The sequence below is a fragment of the Periplaneta americana genome, chromosome 8 (assembly GCF_040183065.1).
Source record: "Periplaneta americana isolate PAMFEO1 chromosome 8, P.americana_PAMFEO1_priV1, whole genome shotgun sequence".
Lineage (NCBI taxonomy): Eukaryota > Metazoa > Arthropoda > Insecta > Blattodea > Blattidae > Periplaneta > Periplaneta americana.
In genome coordinates, this window is record NC_091124.1 from 119,930,767 (window position 1) to 119,950,636 (window position 19,870).

The 19,870-nt window shown below is 37.0% G+C and overlaps 1 protein-coding gene across 5 annotated transcripts in view; it reads left to right on the forward strand.

Moving 5' to 3' along the window:
• Positions 1–19,870, forward strand: part of Ac78C (adenylyl cyclase 78C) — a 665,405-nt gene that overhangs the window by 615,672 nt on the left and 29,863 nt on the right. For all 5 annotated transcript variants that reach the window (XM_069833500.1, XM_069833501.1, XM_069833502.1 and 2 more), the window contains exons 14-18: positions 9,310–9,407; positions 13,143–13,344; positions 16,412–17,250; positions 18,447–18,690; positions 19,591–19,717. In XM_069833500.1, the coding sequence (XP_069689601.1) occupies positions 9,310–9,407; positions 13,143–13,344; positions 16,412–17,250; positions 18,447–18,690; positions 19,591–19,717 (1,510 nt within the window). The remainder of the gene's footprint in view (positions 1–9,309; positions 9,408–13,142; positions 13,345–16,411; positions 17,251–18,446; positions 18,691–19,590; positions 19,718–19,870) is intronic.

Consider the following 19,870-nt stretch of genomic DNA (forward strand, 5'->3'; position numbering starts at 1 on the left):
CACAACCAACAACATCGAATGTAAGATCTGAGTTTAACATCGACCTGTGCCGTTCTCTCATCTCTGCTGATATTCCTCTCTACAAACTAAAGAATAAGGTCTTCAGGGAATTCCTTGAAAAATATACTCAACATACAATCCCGGATGAGTCAACACTTAGGAAGACGTATGCTCCATCCATCTACGATGAGACAATACAGAAGATAAGAGATGAAATTAAAGATAGTTCAATTTGGGTTTCCATTGATGAGACTCCCGACAAAGAAGGTAGACTTGTTGGTAATGTAGTTATCGGTTTGTTAAGTGAACAATATTCTGAACGAATTCTTTTACATTGTGATGTTCTAGAAAAGTGCAATAACAAAACTATAGTTAAACTGTTCAACGAAGCTATGGGTATCCTGTGGCCAAAGGGTATTATGTACGATAATGTGTTATTCTTTATTAGCGATGCTGCCCCTTATATGGTCAAAGCTGGACAAGCATTATCTGTTGTATATCCTAAATTGACTCATTTTACTTGTGTGGCGCATGCATTTCATCGTGTGGCAGAAGTGGTCAGAGACAATTTCCCTAAAGTAGATTTGTTGATTTCATCAGTGAAAAAAGTATTTCTCAAAGCTCCCAGTAGAGTTAACGTGTTGAAAGAAATGTACCCTGAAATTCCATTGCCACCAAAGCCAATTTAACTAGATGGGGTACATGGCTAGAAGCAGTTGAATATTATGCCGAACATATAGACTCTATTAACAATGTTCTCCTTGCATTGGACTCTGAAGATGCAGTCTCAATTGATACTGCGAAAACAGTTACCTGTGACATAAGTGTGAAGAATGACTTAGCTCACATTCAGCATACATTTTCATGCATCATAAAAACGCTCAAAAGTCTCCAAAATAGGCACCTTTCACTATCTGAAAGTTTTGAAATTATAAATAGTACTGTGGAACAACTGAATCGTGGTAGAGGTAAAGTTGCAGATGCAGTAAGAGCTAAGGTGGACACTGTACTTTCAAAAAACCCTGGATATGAAGAACTACAAAAGGTTGTTGCTGTGATGAGTGGTGAATCAACAGTGAAGATTAACTTGGACTTATCCCCAGCAGACATTGTGAAATTGAATTATGTACCAGTTACTTCTTGTGACGTCGAACGCTCTTTTAGTCAGTATAAATCTATCCTCAGAGACAATAGAAGAAGATTCACTTTTCAGCACTTGAAAGAAATGTTTGTAACCTATTGTTATGGTAACAGACAATAAAAATTGTGTTTTGTTGAAACTACATTGGAAGATAAGGTACGTCCATTATATTTTTTGTTTAGTTTGATTAAAATGTACCAATATTTAACGTACATAGTCATTTTTTTATAATTTTAAGTCCATATTTAATTCCATATTTTGGTAAAAATCCATATTTAATTCCATATTTTGGTAAAAATAACTACATATATATTTACATATTTCATATATTTTTAGTCCATATAAATCCGTTCCCTGATCATAACCCATTCACAGACACAGCCATATCAGCACCCGTACTGAAACTGTTACTGAAACAAAAGGTGATATGCAGGTCTGCATCGCGCTCCCTCCAAGGCGATTCACTCCCTCCAGGTAGGGGAATAATAGAAAGTGCACATCGCACAGAGACAGATGCACGATGTGGCCGACTGCACAGTGTGCAGGGTTTTTGCATGCCTGACGTAAACAATAAAAAAATATTTATGGAAGTTGATCAACTTTCGAAATACATCGTCCAACGTGTTGTGTACAAGGAATTCCATCGCGTTATCTGTCCTACAGTGGATGGATAAAAAGTGGAATACGTAGTTAATGAAGACGATTATATATTATTTTCCATATGGAAGAACTATACTTTATAGTCTCCTCACAGGATCTCTAGGATTTCCACGCAGTAATTTTTAGGGAGTGGTAGTATGGAATATTTTGAGTAAGAATGTTCATATAAACATGTGTCCAATTTTCAATGGGTGTGCAGATACAGCTGTTTGAATGTTACACATAACAAATTTTACAAGTGCCAAAAAGGAGAGACATATTTTTATATTTATGTTTTCCGTTATTATTATGTTTAATATTGTCACAGAGTAATTGTGTTTACATGAACACAATACATATCAATTAAATGTTCGTGAGTCTTGTTATTAAATTCATCGAGCGAAGAATTCGCATATAGAGGGACATGATTTTATTTTTACTAACATTTCTAATATTAACGTGGCTATACCTTTGGATTAACGGTTGAGAACCGGAAACGCCGTTTGCTACCCCCCTTCCACGACTGGAGTTCGATGATACTGGCGTAAAATACAAAAAAATCACTTTACTAGCTATAGGAGGGAAGAAAAGTAGTTCATCCATTTACGTAAACTAGGAAATATCGCGATTTTGAGTCTGATAATTTTATTAGGTTTTTGTTTAATCAGAATACAGTGCAATATTAACAATAAGTATTTTTACTCACGAACTGAGCTGTCCATTCAGACGTATTCATTATGCAGTGTACATTATACTGTCTAGAGCACATTAGCATATACTTTAGAGAATGTAGTTAAATTAAAAAATAATCATGACATGGATATTTAAACACATTTTTGAAAATGGTGGCCGTTCATTTCGGTACAGGCTTCAGTTCTTTTGTGCATATTATCGCACTATACACTTTTGTACCTAATTCCAACTAGCAGTTTCGTCCTTAGTACTAGTAACTCATGTTGAAGTAATTCTGTACCTACTCTATAAAAGAGTACCTTGCGTACTGTAAATTCAATCTTCACTTCTGCCCCATCCGAAAAGATGAAATTACTCAGACATGCTATCTAGTAGAAGGAGTGGGAGTGAAGTAAGCTTACATTCAAAAACTCAGGTACAATGAAAATTGAAATAAAAAAAAATGATGTCCCTGTATTTAATGTCCAGCAATGGGCCTAATATATATGATGGACTTCATTTATATGGGATATTAAATTAAAAGAATGAAAGTTACAGTAGGCCTATGTATCATTTTTTCCCGTGACTGATGATAAAACCAATGAATACCTACAGGTTTAAAGATTTGGGAAATCCTTACATTGTACGTGTACATTAGCTGGGATAGGAATGGAAGTGAGGGAATTTGTTTTGCTTGAGTGCAGGTACTGCTGCTCAAATCTGCGCAAGGTGCGATGTCGCTTAGCCTACGATATTGAATGAAACACAACAGATGTAGGCTAAAAGACAAAATCAACGGATTATCGATATGTTCTCTCATTTCAAGACTACGTATGCCTACATACAGTAAGCATGGATGTATACAGTTTACTTTAGGAGAATATTGCGACAGCACCTCATCTTACTCGAGACTATGCAGAGCAATATCCAGCACCTTACCCGCCGCACCTTACCCGGGAGGTGTCCAGAAGCTTGGATGACCGGATGAGAACAACAGGCCACGTGATCCCAGTTCATTCTGCCGATGCTGGTCAAGTGCACTTTCGACTCACACCGCAACTCGAGGAGAGAGTCCTACAAGTCAATGAAGAGAATCCAATTCTAAGTTCGTGTGCTATTGCGCAACGTTTCGGAGTGCATCATAGCTTGGTATTAAACATTCTTCTGTATCCTTTTCGGTACAGTTCCGTAGACTACATCTATCCAGCAGATCGCCCTATACGCTTGGATTTCTGTCGGTAGTTAACGACACTGCAGAGAGAACCGCAATTCATAGATCGTGTTATGTGTATCGACGAAGATCTCTTCACTCGTGACGGGTTTTTCAACTCCCATAACAGTCACATGTGAAGCCATCACATGCCACGCGTGAGAGCAGCCATCAGGTGCGATAGTTTATGGACTGGTATTATCGATATGAAAATAGTGGGACCGTATATGTTTCCAAAGACCGTTACTGGTGCTCTGTACTCAGCGTTCCTTCGGGACTCAGTCTTCGAGTTCTTAGATGTTCCTCTCGTTACTCGGAGAAACCTGATGTATCAGCATGGCGGAACACCTACCCACTACAATCCGGCAGCTACGAGACAACTGGATAGAATGTTTCGTCACAGACGGATCGGGAGATGCGAACCAATACACTGGCCTGCAAGATCTCCGGATTTAAATTCTTTGTATTTCTTCCTGTGAGGATACCTGAAAGAACTTGTGTACCGAGAATCTGTTGATAGTTCTGAGACAATCATCGCAAGACTTCCTTGGTCCGTAGCGATGGTGAGCGAGAAGGAGCTACGTCATGTCCAGGAAGATATCGCCCGCCGTGCAGCAGTCTGCATCCAGTTGGAGAGAAACGCTTTCGAATACCCGTTATAAAGCCTACACAACATTTTACAATATCTGAATGTGTGTTAGTCGCACCTATCTGATTCCTACCTTCAATTCACTTCCTATGACATTCCCTTTCATAGTCTCCATTTTTCTCCGTCAATTCTGACCACTCTGTATAATTGGCATGTGAAAATGTAGTAATTCATATTTCATACTGCAGGCAACTATGTACAAAATATTGAGATTAAGATTTCTAAGGTATAAGCGAGAAAAAACTGGCCTTCTTTTGGATTTCATTCTATTGGGATTACTTTAAAATTAGGTTTGTGGTTGTGCTACAACGTTCCTCCAGATGCCACGTATATATTTGGTTCTACCAGGGTTCGGAATAATTTCACATATTATTTGCCATGAAAGAGGTAAAAAGGAAGCTTTTGGAAATCTAGGAATAAAATAAACATTAAAAACTACGGAGCAAAAAACAAAAAACAAAAAAAAAAAACAAAAACAAAAAACAAAAAAATGAAGCAGTAACCATCTGCCAGTTAACACATTGATATTTCTTTGAATATAACAACTGTAAAATAAAATAAAGTTTAACAATTTATTGTCAGAGGAAATATTACAAGATTTCTCATCTTGTCGATAATTCGCGAGCTTTTAGCGAGAGTGAATATTATCCATACTTAAGAACTCGCGTGATATCTGAATAAGACTATTTCGAGAGTAATAATAATTATATTTATATTTATTTATATATTATATTTATATTTATATTTATTTAATGTGCTGTACAACACCCAGTAGCCAATTACAATTCAGCACAAATATAACAAAAACATAAAACAAAAATAATTATTACACATAAATATAATTACAATTAATTACAATAATGAAGATGAATGGATAACTAAGAATACTATGAGACAATGATAATTGAGTATAATGCCTAAAAGAATACATAAATGATAAATCGTTGCCAAGAGCAAACTAAGTCTATACATTGAAGGGATCGAATTCGCAGCTATGCATGTTGGCATTTTTAATGCATCTGGAGACTGATGAAAGGAATTTCGAATTTCTAATATAGAAAAGTTTGTGGGCTCTCATATCTCTTGTTGGAATACGTAAGGTAATATTGTTTAAGAAAGAGTCACAGGATATATCACCTTAGAGGACTTTACAAAAGAACAGATAATCTAGCTCATGGCGTCTAGCATATAGATTTTGACAATTAAAATGTTCACATTTTCTCTCATAACTATACCCGGAATTAATGGGCAGAAATCTGAATGAACATAAGGATATAAATTTTCTTTGTATATTTTCTAATTTAGCCGAGTCCGTAGTTGTAATCGAGTTCCAAACTACAGATGCATATTCGAGTTTCGATCGCACCAATGTATAGTATAGCATTAAAAGAGAATCGGGCGTGGAAAAAGAATGTTATTGACCGTATTATTCCTAGCATTCTGATTGCGTGATTGTAAATGTAATCAACGTGACTATGAAAATACAATTTACTGTCAAAGAATATTCCCAAATCTTTTACGCAATCCGTTCTGTTAATTAGTACATTATTTAGATAATAATTAAATTTCAGTGAAGAAGTTTTTCTAGAAAAGGTTATTACATTAGTTTTTGATACGTTAATTTTCATACCATTTTCATCCGACCATTTAGTGACTGAATTAATGTCACATTGAAGTGACTGACAGTCAGTACTACTTTTGATTGTACGAAAAATTTTTGAATCGTCTGCAAATAATAAACAGTCAGAACTTATTCTTTTACATATATCATCTATGAATATAATAAATAGGAGAGGTCCTAAAGTAGATCCCTGCGGGACTCCGCAATTTATATTATAAGAATAAGAGTGTATATTAAACAGTCTTACACATGAAACTCTATTACTTAAATAATTTTCGAACCACTTTACGTAGCTTACAGAAAGGCCAATATTTCCTAACTTATGAAGAAGGATATAGTGCGGAACTACATCAAAAGCTTTGCTGAAATCAAAATATATTGAATCAGTTTGTCCCTGCGTTTCAATTATTGGTACAATTTGATTTAGATATGTGACCAGGTTAGTGACAGTGGATTTAGTTTTAGTAAATCCATGTTGTGAAGAATTGAGCTTGTTTTTCACATAAAACGATATATGTCTGTGAATAATGGTTTCAAAAATTTTTGAAAAGTTATTTAGGATCGAGATAGGTCTGTAGTTTTTGACATCATTTCTTTTTCCGTTTTTAAATATAGGAATAATTGCAGCTTGTTTCCATAGTGAGGGAAATTCACCATTTTTCAAACTAATATTAAATATGTGGGCTAAAAGAGGAATAAAAATATTAGAGGATCCTTTAATTATAAAATTTGGAATACCGTCAGTGCCAGTTATTTTTGTTGGTTTCAGTTTTTTAATTGCTTTACGCACGTCATCATGTGTTGTTTTAGGTATAGGTAATGAGTCTGTTATATTCGTAATAATGTTTTCATATGTATGGCTGTGTTTAGTCTGAACAGATTTGAACAGATAATAATAATAATAATAATAATAATAATAATAATGAAAGAGATAATCTAATTATATTATTACTAGAAGACGATTTTTGGGACGCCCCCTGAAAAGATGGACGGAGACCGTAATAGGCCACTAGGCCTAATACCTGCAAGGACGATGATGATCATTACTATTAAATAGCATAATATTTAAATAGTTAACTTAATAATTTTATTATTTCATTGGCCGGCATGATCTTGGCCTTCTGGAATGTGAAATTCATGGGTATGGCTAAACATTTGACAGTAGCTGTAGCAATAAATTAAGATTAATTTTTTTTATCAAATTGTATTGTTAATTCCTTAGCATCCTTAGTGCTTTCTGGTTGGAGTCATAGGATGGGATTGCTTTGTTAACAATGTTACAGTTACTGTAAACAATGTGACAGTGAAAATATGTGTTCAGGTTTCTGCCCAGCGCAAGCCCTGATGATATTGTAACTTATTTGAAGATGTTTAACTAATAACCCGACACACTCGCATTCATACAAATTTCCAGACTATAGACACCCAGGGAACTTTTCTTCTTCAAGGAAAATATCCTGAGAGCGCAGTCCGGGAATCGAACTTGGGACCTAAACTACAGAGGCATTCAATTATGATTAGTGAAATACCAAAATTAAACAAATATTAGAGGTAAAATATTTTATTTTAAATAGGTACTACTTTTATTTAGTGAATATTATCGACAAGATGAAGACTGTTGCGATACTAGTAAAGACCATTATCAAAGGAATCTCTGATATAAATCTATACATAATTATAATTGACTATAAAGAAACCAACAAATTCATGTGGTTCTTGTCCCCCATATAAATTCTCTCTTATTTCTGGTCAATTTGAATTGCATAATATCTGGTTTCACATATTTACTAATAATTGCCATGATATCGTGATATCGCTCTCTCATATTTCGGTCTGTAAATGTAGAAGGCAAAATAATATATATGTTTACTCAACAGTTTAAAGACTGGTTGGAACCTCAGAAGTGACAGCGAAAAAACATCATATATAAGCCAATTAAGTCAGAAGATATTGGGGTAGGGTAGCCAGTTCCTTTCCTGGCTAAATAAATAATTAAGGAAACAATAACATATTTAACATCTGAAAATCATGCGCGACAGGATAAAACAAATGCGCATCAGGTACGTCAAGATTGAGGTTGATAGCAAAGTAGGCTTTGATTGGCTAAAACTTAATAGACTCTTACGCTACATTGGTGCATTGGTAACATCAGCGAAATAGTCAATGAAATTTAATTTTCTTACATTTATTTAGTTCAATTCCTCTAAATATTACTCTTGAACCTCTGTGTGTATGTGTTGTGTGTGTTTATGTTTGTATGTGATGTAAAAAATATTTTATAATAACCTAAATAAGTACATTTCCTTTATTTGTCACGCATTACGTCAATAGCGTATTTTTGCATCACAAATATTACAACCACGTAGATTTTTTTGCAGTTTGACCCTCAAGTTAAATTATATAGGCCTAACTTACAACTTGTTTACAAAAGAATTGTGGGGTTCCAAATCTTTGTATTTTCTTGTTTTATAATTTATAAATTAATGACAAGCTTCAATCGGAATAATAACTGTTCAAGTGTAGTGTTAACTGTCCTAGTTTAATGTACATCGCTCAAAGTCCCTCTATGTGCGCACTTCTGGCCATCCGACACACATCTAAGCAGTAGTCAAATTTCTGTCACACTCTATCGAGCATGTCTGGTAATAATGGTCTCCCCAGTAAGAGTGATCTGTCCCTGGAGATTCCGTAGAGAATGAGGCAGTTGGGATACGAAACTCTGTCTTTCACATACCCCCACAAGAAGAAATCACGTGGTATTAAATCCGGAGACCGTGACGCCCACCATAGAAGATAGTTGTCCGCATCAGTATCACCTCCAATCCAGCGCTGTGGAGGAACAAGACTGAAGTGGAGTCTCACATCATGATGGAAATGAGTGGGAGCTGCATTTTTTTTTTTTTTTTTTTTTGGAAAATGTAATCGCTATAATCACTATTCAATTGTGGAAATAACCATTATTGTAACATATTCTGGTAGGTGATGATTTCTTCTTATGGGATTATGTGAAAGACAGAGTTTACATACCCTAAATACTTCATTCCACCCGGGATCTCCAGGGACAGATCACTCGTATTGCGGAGACCATTACACTAGACATGCTCGATCGGGTATGGCGGGAATTTTACGACCACTTAGATATGTGCCAAGTGACCGGAGATGCGCACATTGAAGGACTTCGAGTGACGTACCTCAAACTTTTGCCAATTACTCTTCCGATTGAAGCTTGTCTTTAATTCATAAATTATAAAATACAGAAAATATATTGGCTTGAAACCCCACTATTCTTTAGTGAACACCGTGTATTGTAAGCCTAGCCTATGCTTGCAACATGTTCAATGATTTCAACTTTAATGCTGTGTGTTTCGTTTCCACAGTTCTGCCAACTGCGTGAAGACATGTTCAAATCCAATATGCTGTGCTGCTTCATCATCTGGCTGTTCGTCGTCACCTGTCAACTCATCATCTTGCCACAGTATGGGTTCAATTTAATATAATTTATATCCAGAAAGTTTAGTCAAATTTTCCTGCACATTCCCGGCCTTAAAACATCATCCTTCACCATGTATTGCTTTAGTTTACCTATTACACATTGTCCCACTAGACTTAGTGTAAGTGAACGACAATTAATGTACATTTAGAACTTGTAGAACGCGACTTCTGAACCCTCAACCTCTAGTTCACCTGTACCTGGAGGGTTTGTTGACATGCTTCAATGTACTCACTGGCGCAGTTACCAGCACAGAGGTGTCTTAACAAGAAAAATATCTTTATCAATGGAAGTACGTGAATCGAAGAAGGTAAAGAAATAGTATTCAGTTAAAGAATGGGAAGAACAATATTATTTTGTGAGAAAGGGCGGAATATTAGAGGTTTTCTGTGCCAAAATGTGTTACCATTCTTGACGAGTTCTTGGAAAGGTGTTCTCTTTTTCGTACTAGGCCTATGGTTATTATGGGTGGTGGATTTCTTAGTTGAATTATTTTCCCTACTCCATTGTTAACTTGTTTGCGGAGCGCCTGTACCAAGGAAGCTAAGCGGTAAGCTTCTATCCATATTAATTTCGGCATACAATTTATCATCATGATATTAGTTTATTTGCAAACGTTATCCCTTGACGAGTGCTGATCGTTTTAAACAACTTTTTGAACTAAAAAGCAAGTTTTATGGTAGAAATAAATCAAATACAACCAAGAATAAACCAAATATAACAACGGGGCCGGAATTGATAAAGAAAACGGTCTCTAGACTTGCTATGACGTTGCGTGGGAAATTGCTAAAGCAAGAAACTGTATAGGGAAGGAGAATCTATTAAAAAGTACCCCGTTAATTTAGCATAACGTGTATGTTCTCAAGAAAAGAATTTTGAAAATAATCATCATGATGATAAATGTTAATTTAAAGTTTATGGTGACATCAGTCTTAAAAAAAATAGTTTTTAATTCCTCCTACCTATAATCAGTGAGGGAAGTGGGACGGTGTGTGACCGTATGAAATACCACCACTGGTTTGTATGGCCAGAAAAAAACTAAAAACTAAAAAAATGTGATCGTAAAAATTTGTTTATAATTTCTTCACAGCAAAAAGTACTAGGCCTATCTTTTTGCTTCGAAAATCTAAACCAAAGCCTTCTGGAACTGTATTCAACGTGTATTTAGTTAGACACGATTATTTGACAAGCTCAACCCCTGGAATGCTTACAGCAGTAGTATTTCAAGTATAGAAGGCTGTGGTCTGTAGCTTGTGGTGGCAATTGTTGCCAGTTTAGTGACTCTGTTATTTTTGTTGCACTTTTTATTAATAATTAAGAAAGGCACTTTGAAGATTTAACATTATTTTAAATGATAAGTCTCAAAGAACACTGTAAAATGATCTAGTAAATAGCTGAAGTAACTTGAAATTATTTCATTAAGAAATGTAATGTGTTGCATAAGCTTCAAAGATTCGCGTTACTGACTGCACGAAACAATTTATTATATACAGTACATCATATTTTATGTCTATGTATGTTGTAAGGGAGGGGGTATGATGCCTTCTTTTAAATCGAGGTATGCCAGAGGAAAATCTTGGGGTAGAATACCGCCTCTGGTTTTTTTCCACTTCCCTCACTGTCTATAATAAATATACTAGTTCTGTTTTTATTAAGGATAGCAATGAATTTCTACTGTTGCATTTATACGACCCACCGCTGAGCATTAGCAAGGAGGGTTTGAGACAAGCTAGCGTACTGGTATGAGATGAATGAGCGGTCACTGTAGAATGGCGAAAGGTATAAAACTGCCAATCACTGCCTTATGTCCAATTCCTATGTAGCCTACGTCACTTGACAGGGCTTCGCACTCATCTTATTGTCTGACAGTACCCTTCATACATAGTTCATTCATTTATGCCGATTTGAAAATAAAACATTTGCAAACATTAAATTTATACAAAACAATACCGGTACTTTCAATATTAATTTATGAAACAAACATCAGTTAGAGAATGTATCGATTTTTACATTATGAAATAGTTTCATTAAATACGGGACTTCTGCGCGTCCGAGAAAAATTACGGGGACGCCGGACACTTTGACCAAAAAGGGCGATTATCTCGTTTTTACGGGACGTATGGTACCGGTAAGCTTATATTTTTGAGAGAATTTCACATATTATAGCACTATCTAATGCCTACGTATATAAACAAATGCAGCTCACTCTTTCGGCGCATTACCGAAGCTCAGATTGAATACGAAAATTGAACTGATTTCAATACTAATGCTACAGTTTGGTAAGTAAAGCAAATCTCTAACTTTTACCTTTCACTGCTTAAAAATCCTAGTCCTGGCAATAACTTCCAATGTGGGAGTTAGCATGTGTTAGCTACTTTGACGCTTAAAACTGCGTGTCGGACTTTTCATCAGGGTGCGAATTGAATTATTAATGAATATTTAAATACTTGTATAGTCACAATCATGCCATGGTATGAAAACGTCATCCAACATCGTAAGATGAAGTTTACATGCGAATTGAATGTTTACTCCAGGGAGGAGGGACATTAAAATAAAAAAAAAAAGTTATAAATTTTCCGTCATTCGTCCTTTGTCTTCAACCACGTAATTTTCCCCGCCAGATATAGGCCTGACTATTTAAAAAGAACGAGGTCTGTGACCGCCTTTAAAATGGATACTATTTCAATAATTACAACTGCTAAAATAAAAAGTTTGTCACCAAGCGAGTTGGCTCAGACGGTAGAGTTTGAGAAAGGCAAATGCCGGATTGGACATTTACTTGTCATGATTCGTCACCGCCTCAGTCACCAATATCGTAAACATTAATCAAAAATCTAATATCACATGAACACAAGCCATCTACAACACAGAATAGAAACAAGAACCCAACAATAATAAACACGGCCTTCTGGTATACCCACAGATCCTAAACACGCGATGCGCGCACAAATGTTGAAGCTTGTATAAATAAACTAAAAAAAAAAAGTTTGCCACTTCATTGTCGATAAAAAGAAAGTTAATAATGATTAGCGTTGTTGGCAGACTCGTATTGTAGAGGTGTTCAACTTTTATAAAAAAAAGGAAACGAAAAATCATTGTTATTTACTGCCAAAGCCGCTAACTAAATCTTAACTCTACATAAAATATTGTAATAAAAAAGTCAGTATATAATAAAATTACTCCTTCTTAGCAGTGATACCAACCATATCATAATTATGGTACGCATAACACAATTTAGCTGATTGTAGCATGTACCATAATACGATACTTCTATTATGGTACGCAAAAATACTATAATTTTATTTGCTTAGTAGTATGAAAATAATATGAAAATATTATGTTAATATACGTGTTTAGTAATGTCGGATAGGATACTCATGTTTAATAACACATGAATAGTTAAAGAAAAATCCAGTGCTGCATGTTACATCATGCACGTAAGCGGACATTGATATGAGACACGTGAAAATGTTTTGAGTGTGTATAAAAAGTCAACTTGTTGTATAAGTCAAAACAATAGAAACGTTTTGAAGTATTTTCTCAGGGAGAGTAGCGTCACAGAATCCCCTCTATCAGCTGCCAGAAAAAGAAAGGAATTATGTATGATGTTGGTTGAGATTAGCTCAACCTCTCACCACTAGACCATTCATTTGTATCAATCAATAAATTAGTCAGGCAATCAGGATTATCACTGTTGCACTAACCATGAGCATTTTGTAGGGGACTGATCTTGGTGGTGACAATGGCCATCACAACCATTCTGCTGGCCCTGGCGTTGGTGCTGGTGATGGCGGAGGAGTTCCACAAGCTGCCTGACAAGCTGCAGACCATGTCCAGCGTGCTGGTTCACCATCGCAATCGCCGCACAGTGTTCATCTGCTGCGTGTTGGTGCTCATGTCCGTGGCGTCGTCTGTCAGCCTGGTAACATTCCAACTTCACAAACTGATGTACTGTTAGATTCCGGGTTCGAAGTTCAAACGTAGGCAAGGGCAATAAAATGCATTCACTTGGCTTCCTTCAAAATAAAAGAGACCCCTGAACTTGGAGCATCATTCGGTTCTCTCTCATGAAGTTTCCCATAGTTTAGTTGATACCATAAAATAATGTGTCTGCAGCATAATGTTTCTGTCAGTGAAGTAGTAAAACAAAGGTAAAAATATGGCCGATCGTAGGCCTACACAAGAAATGTAATAATTATTCCTGATGTACTGGTATTCCATAATAATTAAATTGATCAGTTGAAATGTAAAGACTTAGGATGAAAAATAATAGTTCGTAAATTAATCGTGCACAAACAGGAGATGTCACTTCACGAATTCTGCCTAATTTCAACAAAATACGGAGTATAACATGATAATATCAGTAAGATAACTAACAACACGTAGAGTTTTTTTATTGTATTTCACATAATTATCTTACATTAGCATGAAAACTTTAAGATGTGGAACAAGTCAAGAGTTGCACAATTTTTTTTTGGCGAGATGAGGTGAGGTGAGGTGAGGCTGGGATTCCCCATAGATTACCTGACATTTGCCTTATAATTGGGGAAAACTCGGATAAAAACCAACCAGATAATCAGCCTAAGGGGAGATCTAACCCAAGTCCTAGTGCAACTGCAGATCAGCAGCAAAGACAAAGGGCAAGCAATGCTATTCAGTTACAGTACGTATCAACAGTGGATGAGGTACTGAGCCAGGGATGTCAAAGCGCCTGTATTACGTGCTCATACTACAAACAATACAAATCAAAGTTCACATTTTAGCAAGATAAAGTACAATCATAGCTCTTAAGGAAATGTTATGCTAAACAGCATAATTTGGAAAGAGAAATTTAAAAAATAATTAATATTGTCGCCATATTTTATATTAACATTAATCATCTTGTATCCCACGTGGTTCCTATTATGTACAGCATCTCAAAATATGTTGATTCTATTGTTTTTCCCCGACACTTTTCATTCACGAACATTGTGTAATTCTCAGAAAATGTCCACTTAATGGGAAAGTTTCTCAATATTAGACTTGAAGGTTTATGGCGTAGTAATGTCAGTATACTATTTACTTTGTACTCGAATACATAATAATTTGGATTTTTTTATTTTTAATGCTGTATTGTACTATTAATTATAATAGTAAACAAACTTCCCCTAAAATAGGGGTTGCCCTGAAGGACAAAGTATACCAAACATACAAGTATTAGTAAATACGTACAATTTTATGAAAATGTTTTCGTGAGAAATATAATAATAATTATTATTGTGTTATTAATTTACTTTATAAATGTGATTTCTCAGAAGATAGATTGAATATTTTAGAGCTATCAAAGGAACAGTCTTGGCCAAAGAGGATTCAAGATTGAACTCTTTAAAGAAATTAATAAATTTTTTTGTAATCATGCCCCTAGCACCCACTAATAACCCAATAACTTTAATACTTTGTAATTTATACATATGTAAATAATAAGGAACAGTTGGACCATAATTTGATTCTTCTCATTGTTGACATCTTCCGTTGTGTTGTTAAAGGCTAATATATCAACCCGCAGAAAGCTTCCTGTTTCCGATAGACCATGGATTTCTTCATAGGTGTATATCCCTTGTCGCGAAGAGCTTGAGCAATTGAGGACCTGATTTTGTAATGCCTGGCATTGCGTAATGTCTCACCATGCGGGCAAGATCCAAGAACGTGGGTGAGAGTTTCTATCTCGTTATACTTTTATTTCACATGGTTCTGTTTAAAAATTCAATCATAATAGATAGAATATAACTAACAAAGGAAAGCAGTCCAACTTATGTTAGATAATATTCAAAGTTGGAAAAAAAAGTGATGTACAAAATGGAGGTTATAGTCATCTAAAGTCTTAATTTCAAACAAATGTGCCCATCATCAAAGAGGATGTCTTAGCCAAGACGTGTTCAAGCTAGATTGTAAGAATGTCCAAGAAACTGGATTTTAATCGTTTTAACTAATTTCTCCAACATGATTTCACAAAGAAAAAATGTAAGAGTATCGAACAGGAGAACTTTAGCTGGTTTTAAGTGTTGTACTGGCATGCAAGGTTATTTGGACAGTACCAGTATTATAGTAAATTAGAGCAACTTTATTCTAGCCAGTGTTACTTTGTACCTCATACAGGTACTAATTTCTTTTCAAATGATTAGCAGTCCATTTTTTAACAAATGCTGTAAATATTGTAACTGTAACTTCCTATATCTTGTTCGAAAATGTTGTGAGCGGACAGAACAACATTCACTTGAAACTTGTCACCCTCGGTAGCATAGTTGGTTTAGTGCTGGCCTTCTATGCTTGAGGTTGCGGGTTCGATCCCGACCGAGGTCGATGGCATTTAAGTGTGTTTAAATGCGACAGGCTCATGTCAGTAGATTTACTGGCATGTAAAAGAACTCCTGCGGGACAAAATTCCGCCACACCGGCGATGCTGATATAACCTCTGCAGTTGTGAGTGTCGTTAAATAATCCATAATTTAATTTAAATTTCACTTGAAACTTAAAAACAAGGGAGTGGTAGACCTAGGTACAAAGTTACTTTGACTGGTAAGAGCTTAGCCAAATTAATTCACTGTGTAGAAATTACCAACAGAAGTTTTTAACTTACTACCAGTTTCATTTTAATGTGTCCATCACTGATGCAGTCACCGACGTGGCTCAGTTGGTTAAGGCACTTGCCTGCCGGTCTGAAGTTGCGTTTGGGCGCGGGTTCGATCCCCGCTTGGGCTGATTACCTGGTTGGGTTTCTTCCAAGGTTTTCCCCATCCGTAATGTGAATGCAAGGTAATCTATGGCAAATCCTCGGCCTCATCTCGCCAAATATCATCTCGCTATCACCAATCTCATCGACGCTAAATTACCTAGTAATTAATACAGCTTCGTTAAATAACCAACTAAAATAAAAAAAACACCGATGCCCAAAGGAGATGTTTCACTGAACTAATATCTGCCAATATTAAACACGATGTTTCTGTCATCAGGTGTTTTGTCCCAAACCTGCAACTCCACGTATTGGCTCGGAGTACAACAATACAACAGCTGCGCTGTCACTGTTGGCAAGTCCATCCCCACAGGCACTCGTGCATTCATCAGTGGGCGAAGTGTTCTGGTCCCTTCTGCTGACGGTCACAGCACGTGGGTATCGCTCCATCCCCTCAGACAGTGAGCCCACATCTGCAAAACAAGTGGCGCTGCCTGACTGCTCCAACGCGTCTGTTTGTGGTGCCGTCAGGACTCGGAAAAGAAGTGTTACTAGTGAGAACAGTGCGACTTCGATGTCTGACAGTAGGACTACAAAAAATAGCCTTGGGCATTACGGTCGCTTAAATAGAACCGCGTGGAGTCGCCATACACTACAAAACACTGTGAAGACAAGTAGTGCTAATAGTGTGTCGCATTTTTCTTCATCTTCATCTTCATCTCTGCTACCGAATAAAGACTCAAATTATTCTCAATATTTATGGAATAGTGTGTATAATAGTACCGGTGACGATGATGCCGAGGAAGTCAATATGGCCAACGTGTCCAACAGATTAAAAAGAGAGACCAGGACAAAGAATGCCGATGATACAAGTACTATGGAGAATGAAATTTCAATAACAACAAGACCTGAAGCCATCTCATCAGATACAAAAGAAAATGTTGATTCCGAAATCTGCCATGCACCGGAGTACATCGTGTACACATGGGTCTTATGCCTGGTAGCGTTAGCAACAGCTCTCAAGCTGTACTATTTGGTAAAGACCACCCTGGCCACGGTCATGGTCTCCGTCTTTACAACCCTCATCCTCGTGGCCTACCAGGAAGTGTTTGATAAAGAGTAAGTACATATTTTCAAGTTATTCACTGTGAATGTTATGTTGGTAGAGCCCGATCCCAAACTCGTGGCACCTGCACAAAAGACGAATTGCATCCACTTACATGGACTTGCTCAAGAGTCTTGCTCCCCTCCAGTACGCTCTATGAGGACGGTAAGCAATCGTCCGCACACACTGAACCTTCCCACTCCAAAGCCTCAGAAAGAAGCTCGTGCATGTTGGTGCCACGAGTTCGCGATCAGGCTCTAACTCAGTTGTTGAAACACTGACTTACGATGACAGAGAACCCGGGTTCAAATCCCGATGGCAGAGTCGTATTTGTGGTGGATAAAGCCTAGGTTCCTGAGGATTTTTCTTGTGATTGTTTCGTTTCCCTCATATTTCACTGTCACTCTTCATTTCAATATTCATAGTCATTCCAATAGTACCGATATCTACCCTAAATGGTGCAACTGGATATACTGGTATTGTGACTGATGTACGGAAGGCATCAATTGGAGAAGGCGCAGCATGCTCTTGGGGAGTGAAATGGTGCTCTGTGGTACTCTAGCTCCTTGAGCCACCTCGGCTCAATCAGTAGATGGCAGTACATGGCTGAGTCACGATATTTATAAGAATTATACGAAAGTGACCATTCGGGCTCAACCATTTCTATATAAAGGAGTGCTAAGCACAATAAGTTCATTCAAGGCCGTGATGCTCTCCTTCGGGCCACTCCTTCCTAAATGAAATACATTTTGCAAATTTATTCACTATGGAAGTTACAAAGACATGACGACGATGATGACAGTGGAGGTGGAGGTGGTGGTGGCGGTGGCAGTGGCGGTGGCGGTGGCTGTGGCTGTGGCAGTGGCGGTGGCGGTGGCGGTGGCAGTACTGTGTCCACACCACGGTTAGCGCGTCTGGCCTCGAAACCAGGTGGTCCAGGTTCGAATTCCGGTCGGGGCAAGTTATGTGGTTGAGGTTTTTTCCGGGGTTTTCCCTCAACCAAATATGAGCAAATGCTGGGTAACTATCGGTGCTGGACCACAGACTCATTTCACCAGCACTGTCATTGTCATTTCATTCAGACGCTAAATAACCTGAGATATTGATACAGCGTCGTAAAATAACCTACTAAAAATATATATAAATATAAGAAATAACAACACAAGAAAATAAAGAAGTTACTAGAACTTATTTTTCAATTGCTTTGCAGAGGTGATGTGATTCCAAAGAAGTCGGCTATCATGGTGATGCTGCTAGTAGTTTTCTTGACCATGGTCACCTATCACGCCCGACTGGTTGAAGTCACATCACGCTTGGATTTCCTGTGGAAGCAGCAAGCCGAGCGCGAATTGGCAGACATGATGGAGACTCGGGCCAACAACACACAACTGCTGAAAAACATATTGCCAGACCATGTGGCACAACATTTTCTGGGGGAGGACAGACCAACTGAGGTATCTTGCAGATCATTAGGGGGTAATGTGCTCTGTTATGGAAACAAGATTTGTGCATTCTAAACATATACTAAAATTGGAATGTCATTTATCCTGAAATAGTATTGGTATTTCTTTATTTAACTACATCCCTCAACTCCAGAGGACTAGAAAATAGATGTAATTTTAATTGTTTATTTGACATTCCTTTCAAACTTGCAGTGAAATGAAGCACTAGCGATGTAAAAATGATAGAAGAAACAGAGGTACCTGGTACTCTGGGAAATCCTGTTCAATAGTGACTTTATACTAAAACATAACAGCATCTGCAACAGTCGGGCCCAGGTTTATTTCGATAACAAACAGCTAATTACTAACTGAACTACAACTGGGCCTTGTTGACATGTAGGTCTATGGCATCGCCTTGTTTGTTTCCTACAGTGGTGAGGTGTGCCAAAAGAATTATTTGAGGAGACATAAAAGAAATGTGCATATTAGTTATTTTTCAGTGAACGAATTAGTTAATTGTTTGTTGGTTGGTTGGTTAATTTCCAACGGCCCAATTTGGGATAATTATTTAAACCCAATTTTTCCTTGCTTCCTAGTAGAGAGCACTCAGATTTTTCGTTTGTTGCATCTCTTTGTTGAGTTTGGTACTTTGGGGAAGCTGTTCTTTCCCCACAGATGTTCCTGGTGAATTGCACAAAGTGCATTCTTCTGTGTTGTAGATTCCTATTCTACAGAAGTGTATACTGCAGCGCAGTCATGTCCTGTATTACTAGAGTAGGCCTACATATCTGTATGTTTATATTTCACTGTATTTATTGTCTTATATTAATGTTTAAACCAAAACGAAACATAATTTCATTTTATAGCCTGATGTTTAGCTTTCTAAATGTTAAGTTTTTGTATGTTTCGCAGGAGCTCTACTCCCAGTCTCGTGATAAAGTAGGAGTCATGTTCGCTAGTATACCAAACTTCACAGAATTTTATTCAGAAGATATCAACAAAGGAATGGAATGCATCAGACTTCTCAATGAGATAATCGGTATGTGTTTACTTTTGTTAATTACCAGTACTTAGGCATAGTTACAATCAGTGGCGAAGCTCTTAAGAGGGTTTGAGGCTTAGCCTACCCAAAAAATGTGAGTTATTATACTTGGTTTCACTCCGATCCTTCCATATATTAAGTTCACTGTTG